The 6,991-nt window shown below is 48.3% G+C and overlaps 1 protein-coding gene across 1 annotated transcript; it reads left to right on the forward strand.

The window, feature by feature from the left end:
• Positions 1 to 718: 718 nt before the first annotated feature.
• LSM2 (LSM2 homolog, U6 small nuclear RNA and mRNA degradation associated) lies at positions 719 to 6,203 on the forward strand. Its single transcript, XM_069746477.1, has 5 exons — positions 719 to 869; positions 2,784 to 2,851; positions 4,885 to 4,915; positions 5,190 to 5,249; positions 5,354 to 6,203. The coding sequence occupies exons 1-5, from the start codon at positions 867 to 869 to the stop codon at positions 5,477 to 5,479; spliced, it is 288 nt and encodes a 95-aa protein (XP_069602578.1). The 5' UTR covers positions 719 to 866; the 3' UTR covers positions 5,480 to 6,203.
• Positions 6,204 to 6,991: the final 788 nt, after the last annotated feature.

The following is a 6,991-nucleotide window of genomic DNA, read 5'->3' on the forward strand; positions in this document are numbered from 1 at the left end:
ATGTGTCTTTATATGCAGTGGACGGAAACTTCTAGTTTCATGTGTATATACCCAGGATTCCCCAGCAGCATGGAGACACATTTAGTAGCGAATATTTCCATATGGCTCTGGTCACACAAGCGCATTTTCTCTCCTCCGGGAGAATCGGGTCAATCACGCAAATCCTACTGAGATCAGAGTGTGCGCCGATTCTTTCAGAAAAGGAGAAAACTCAATCTTCTCCATTCTGTCAGTCCCTGAAAATTGGACTGAACTCAGATGTCATCCGAGCGCAGTCTGGAGCTTTCCACGGACTCGTTGCCTTACATGGCCAAGTGCGATGCAAATATCAGATGAGACTTCGGCGTGCTGCCTATTTTTTTTTGTTCTTGGACCGTCACGGTCCAAGGAATGAATTGGATATGTGCATGGCCCCATAAAATAACATTGGTCCGAGTACAATCCGGTGTTTTATCAGATCGCACTTGGACCAAAATACGACCACGCCAGACAGATATCCAATAACAATACGTCTGTACGAAAACCTCCAGAGTTTATGATCTGAGGCTTCAATCAGCGCCGGATTCCACTGCGGTTTTGATTTGAAGTCTCCCGCATTCAGAAGAACCATTTTTTGGTCTTCACAAACATGGCCGCCACTCAGCGCTCTTTTTGCCATTGAGAGGAATTTATCACGTGATATCATCTCTATAATTCCGCCTGGCAGCGAATGAGACGCAGTCATTGGTTGCCAAGTTCTCGTGAGATTTCGTGCCCGGCATTGAATAAAAGCGTGAGGCGCTCAGTAGACCGCGGTGTCTAGAAAGCGAATTATTAGAAGTCTCCGGCCAGAGAATCCCGTCCTGAGCGACTGAAGCCCCGGCACCATGGTAAGCGCTGCCCGGAGCCCCGTGTCCGGCTGACGCCCCACAGCACGTCGTCAGCCGGACTACAAGTTCCAGCATTCGCCGAACATTCATCCTAATGTCAGAACGGCCAAGTGAATGCTGGGATCTGTAGTTCTGCAGCTTCTTAAAGTCACAGGCCACATATATATATAATAAAAGGGATTTCCTAGTGTGTAAATAACACGGCGGCCTCGTTCACTTTCCCCTCACCTCTGCCGGCTGTCTGTGAATGGAGGTGATAGACCCTCGGGGATATCACAGAATTGTCCCCTTTACTGACAGTTCGTTACTGTGTGTCAGTGCAGGTAATAATTATGTCCGCTGGGACAGTGACCAGGTTGGTTCACACCAGATGTGATTGTGGCCAAGGAGTCTCCGCTGTGTGTGAACAGGCAGGGTCCGCACTCACTGACAGCGAGCAGGGTCCGCACACGGGCAGGGTCCGCACTCACTGACAGCGGGCAGGGTCCGCACTCACTGACAGCGAGCAGGGTCCGCATTCACTGACAGCGAGCAGGGTCCGCACACGGGCAGGGTCCGCACTCACTGACAGCGAGCAGGGTCCGCATTCACTGACAGCGAGCAGGGTCCGCACACGGGCAGGGTCCGCACTCACTGACAGCGAGCAGGGTCCGCATTCACTGACAGCGGGCAGGGTCCGCATTCACTGACAGCGAGCAGGGTCCGCACTCACTGACAGCGGGCAGGGTCCGCACTCACTGACAGCGGGCAGGGTCCGCACTCACTGACAGCGGGCAGGGTCCGCACTCACTGACAGCGAGCAGGGTCCGCACTCACTGACAGCGGGCAGGGTCCGCACTCACTGACAGCGGGCAGGGTCCGCACTCACTGACAGCGGGCAGGGTCCGCACTCACTGACAGCGGGCAGGGTCCGCATTCACTGACAGCGGGCAGGGTCCGCATTCACTGACAGCGGGCAGGGTCCGCATTCACTGACAGCGGGCAGGGTCCGCATTCACTGACAGCGGGCAGGGTCCGCATTCACTGACAGCGATCAGGGTCCGCATTCACTGACAGCGATCAGGGTCCGCATTCACTGACAGCGATCAGGGTCCGCATTCACTGACAGCGATCAGGGTCCGCATTCACTGACAGCGGGCAGGGTCCGCATTCACTGGCAGCGGGCAGGGTCCGCATTCACTGGCAGCGGGCAGGGTCCGCATTCACTGGCAGCGGGCAGGGTCCGCATTCACTGGCAGCGGGCAGGGTCCGCATTCACTGGCAGCGGGCAGGGTCCGCATTCACTGGCAGCGGGCAGGGTCCGCATTCACTGGCAGCGGGCAGGGTCCGCATTCACTGACAGCGGGCAGGGTCCGCATTCACTGGCAGCGGGCAGGGTCCGCATTCACTGGCAGCGGGCAGGGTCCGCATTCACTGGCAGCGGGCAGGGTCCGCATTCACTGGCAGCGGGCAGGGTCCGCATTCACTGGCAGCGGGCAGGGTCCGCATTCACTGGCAGCGGGCAGGGTCCGCATTCACTGGCAGCGGGCAGGGTCCGCATTCACTGGCAGCGGGCAGGGTCCGCATTCACTGGCAGCGGGCAGGGTCCGCATTCACTGACAGCGGGCAGGGTCCGCATTCACTGGCAGCGGGCAGGGTCCGCATTCACTGACAGCGAGCAGGGTCCGCATTCACTGACAGCGAGCAGGGTCCGCATTCACTGACAGCGGGCAGGGTCCGCATTCACTGACAGCGAGCAGGGTCCGCATTCACTGACAGCGAGCAGGGTCCGCATTCACTGACAGCGAGCAGGGTCCGCATTCACTGACAGCGGGCAGGGTCCGCATTCACTGACAGCGAGCAGGGTCCGCACACAGCTGGCCGGTGTTGTCTGTCGCTTTCCTTCTCCTGACGTCTTTGTCTTCTTCTCTGCAGCTTTTCTATTCGTTTTTCAAGTCTCTGGTGGGGAAGGACGTTGTGGTGGAGCTGAAAAATGACCTGAGGTAAGAGCCGGGGTCAGGACGGATGTGTAGGTGCCGCAATGTCTGGATCGGTCTCCTGACCCCAGCTCCACGGCTTTGTGTATGACTGTGAGGCTTTAAGGGGCAGTCCACAGAATCGATACAGTGTGCGCAGTGCGCGGTTAGTCATGTGACCCCCGTCAGACTCTCCTCACAGGCTGTCTGATCTCATTCAACTCCTCTCGATCCACATCTAGTCTGCACGCGACCGTGAGTCTTGAGTCACCCGGGGTCCCATGACGGCCCCCGCCCTCTGTCTCTATCCTGCAGTTACATAATGTCTGCAGCCCGGACCACCCCCTATAAAGGGAATCTGTCAGCAGGTCTGAGAGCAGCATAATGTAGGAGAAGAGACCCTTCTCCTGCTTTTTATAGAAATATAAAAAAAAAATAATAAAATGAACAATATTAAAGCAACAAATGGAAATATTTATGGAAAACAAAAGTAAACAAACACACCTATTTGGCATCTCTGCTTCTAGAATGACCCAACCTATAAAACTGTCCCACTTTTTAATCCCAGCACTAAGCTCCGTAAGAAAAAAAAAATTAAACACGGCAAAAAATCTATGATCATACCGCCGAACAAAAAGCAGAATAAAATGCGATGAAGACTAATATAAATAAAAATGGTATTGATGAAAACGTCATCTTGTCCCGCAAAAAAACAAGTTGCCACGCAGCTCCGTCAGTGGAAAAGTAAAAAAAAAAAAGGTTACAGCTCTCAGAAAAACAAAAAAATGCAAATTTTTTTTCTAAAACATAATAATTTTTTTTTTTTATATAAATGTGATATCGCTGTAATCGCATGGACCCAAAGAATGAAGCTGCCTTATCAATTTACCTCATACAGAAGAGCATAAAATAATACTACAAAAAACAATTTCAGAACTGCTGGTTTTTGTTCATTCTGCCTCCCAAAAATCGGAATAGAAAGCAATGAAAAAATGTCACATGCCCGAAAATGGTACCAATAAAAAAAATCAACTTGTCCTGCAAAAAACAAACCCTCACATGACTCTGTCAGCCAAAATATGGAAAAACTATAGCTCTCAAAATATGGGGAGGTGCAATAAAAAGTGTCTTTTAGTGTGTGACAGCTGCCAAACATTAAAAACCCGAAATAAATCTGGTATCGCTGTAATCGAACCGACCGGAAGAATAAAGTCACCTAATCACTTATACTACACGAGGAACGGCATACAAAATAAAACCTTAATTGAATTTCTAGTCTGTTTATTTAAATGTGATGATAAATCCAACTATATTTTTTTGCATTCTGCCTCCCAAAGATCGCAGTAAGGCTTGGCGCACATTTATCCTGCGCTCTGCGTTGAGCGCTTACACCAGGGATTCCGTGTAAATCTCTGAAATATGTGATTCAGACAGAATGGAGGCACTGTTGATGCCTTGTGACCTGTGATCCGACTTTGTCCATCTTTTTAGGATTGCATAAAAGTGCCATCGGCCACAGTTTTTTATGCACTTCTGAAAAGGACACCGCTGAACAGAAGCCAGATGGATTTCAGAGTAACTCTGCTGCCTCATTATAGTGAATGGATCCCTCAGGGGTTTCAGCTGTCACGTCACTTGTAGATTTATATGGAAACCCCGATGTAAGTGCTCAGCGTAGAGCGCAGGATAAAGGTGATAAATGTTATATAAAATGTTCCCAATAAAAATTTCAACTCAATCCACAAGTAAAGAAAGTCCCCACTGAAGTCTATTATCTGTTAACGGAAATTATAGGGGGCTTCTGAATGGCTCCTCGCCCACCCGAAAAACCCAATAACAATAGTACGGAATCTCAGAGACATATAAACACCAAAACAGAAAACAGAGATCCCTAAAAAATAACTTTTAATAATACCGTTAAAAATCCTCGCCCACCCCCCAAAAAAAAAAATTCAGCAACTTCTGACACTGGTCAGAATTGTCCGCTCCCCTCTGACACGCGTGCAGAACGCCCCCACTATCTTATTACAACAGTGGTAATTGTCTTTTTCCTCTTGCAGCATCTGTGGGACGCTGCACTCCGTAGATCAGGTGAGAGACATGTTGTGATCTCACGTCGTCAGCGCCCGTTAAATGACCGCTGGTTCTGACTACGTGCAAGACAAGTGTTTGCAACCACGTTTCTATGTCTACAGAGCGGTCAGCAGTCGTTCTGTTATTGGCAGCGGATCTTCCAGTTTGCACCATACAATGTGCTGCCGAAAACTTTTTTTTTTCCTCTTTCTGAAATGGCGCCACTCTTGGCCATAGGTTGTGTCTGGTATTGCATCTCATCAAATTACTTTTATTTTATATTTCTTTGCAGTATCTGAATATCAAGCTGACTGACATCAGCGTGACAGACCCTGAGAAATATCCTCACATGGTGAGTCCTCCATCTTGTACTGCATGGGGCCTGGGAGTTGTAGTTTCACGATGGTGGCAGAGGTGTCGCATTAACCCTGTACTTCCTGGCTTGTTTTCGGGCAGCTCTCTGTGAAGAATTGTTTCATCCGCGGCTCTGTGGTCCGCTACGTCCAGCTCCCTGCCGATGAGGTGGACACCCAGCTACTACAAGATGCAGCGAGGAAGGAGGCCGTGCAACAGAAACAGTGATGTGAGACCCGAGACCAACATCCCGGCCGGCAACATCCCGGGGGTTTTACATTCAGGAATAGCCCTTGGACTGTTGAGATGGGGGCAAAAAAACGTACACAGCCATCCTGCTGACTACTGTGGGAGGCTTTTTTTTTCTTATCAGATGAACCCTATGAATTAACTGGGTACAGTCCGTTTCTTGTACACTGTGGGGTTTTATTTTATTTTTTTTAAATGCTATAACATGTGTGCACTGTTGTTACCTCCTACGAAAGGTTTTGGGGGCAAAGTGATTTTTGGTTCTATTTTTATGTTTTATAAATAAAATTATCTTGGAGTCCCACATGCCCCAAGTACCCAGTGACAGGAGTGGGCTCGTACCTTCACAAACTGACAACGTCATCAGTCTCTTCCAATATGTCAATTCTTGGGAGTGTATTGTAATGAGAGAGACGCCCGGAGTTTTTTGTTTTTCCCCCTGCATATTACTGGCAGCAGAGTTATCGGAGACTTCGTCTGTCAGCTTGTTCTGACGGGAGAGTTTTGACACATTTCTTGCTGTTGTCTTTCTTGCTTTTTTTATGACCACAAACCATATCATTCTCGGATTGGAAAAAGACGGAAAAATGAGTTCGAAACCCACTGACTGATTCTCTGTTAACTCCTTCTGTAGCCTGCAATGTGCAACAAACCTAAGGGCCTGTAAAAGTCAAGTGATACTAAATTTTCAACTGAATCCTAATGCAAATGTTTTTATTTTTCTTTGTATACCAAAAATAAAGGCCTTTAAATAATAAAAAAAAAACAAAAAAAAAACTCGTGTATAAGCTGAGGTTTTTCAGCACTTTTTTTGTGCTGAAAATGCCCCCTCGGTTTATACCCGAGTCACTGTCCCAGAAGACGGAGGGGGAGTGGCGGAGCAACAGGAGGCAGAAGCCGGCAGCTGCAGCTAAAGCCTGTGCCCACTGCTAAAGAGAAATGAATATTCACTGCACTGACAGTGAACATTCATTTCTCTTAAAGCGCACAGTGTCAGCAGCAGTCGCTGGCTTCCAGCAGCTGCTGGGCGCCTGCTCATTAACCCCTTCACCCCCAAGGGTGGTTTGCACGTTATCGACCGGGCCAATTTTTACAATTCTGACCACTGTCCCTTTATGAGGTTATAACTCTGGAACGCTTCAACGGATCCCGGTGATTCTGACACTGTTTTCTCGTGACATATTGTACTTCATGATAGTGGTAAAATTTCTTTGATATTACTTGCGATTATTTGTGAAAAAAAACGGAAATATGGCGAAAATTTTGCAATTTTCCAACTTTGAATTTTTATGCAATTAAATCACAGAGATATGTCACACAAAATACTTAATAAGTAACATTTCCCACATGTCTACTTTACAGCAGCACAATTTTGGAACCAAAATTTTTTTTTGTTAGGGAGTTATAAGGGTTAAAAGTTGACCAGCACTTTCTCATTTTTACAATACCATTTTTTTTTAGGGACCACATCACATTTGAAGTCATTTTGAG

The sequence above is a fragment of the Ranitomeya imitator genome, chromosome 2 (assembly GCF_032444005.1).
Source record: "Ranitomeya imitator isolate aRanImi1 chromosome 2, aRanImi1.pri, whole genome shotgun sequence".
In the NCBI taxonomy this organism is placed as follows: domain Eukaryota; kingdom Metazoa; phylum Chordata; class Amphibia; order Anura; family Dendrobatidae; genus Ranitomeya; species Ranitomeya imitator.

Coding starts and splice junctions, on each gene's coding strand:
- LSM2 (XM_069746477.1), top strand. Junction 4,916..5,189: donor CGCTGCACTCCGTAGATCAG/GTGAGAGACATG, acceptor ATTTCTTTGCAG/TATCTGAATATCAAGCTGAC. Junction 5,250..5,353: donor CTGAGAAATATCCTCACATG/GTGAGTCCTCCA, acceptor GTTTTCGGGCAG/CTCTCTGTGAAGAATTGTTT.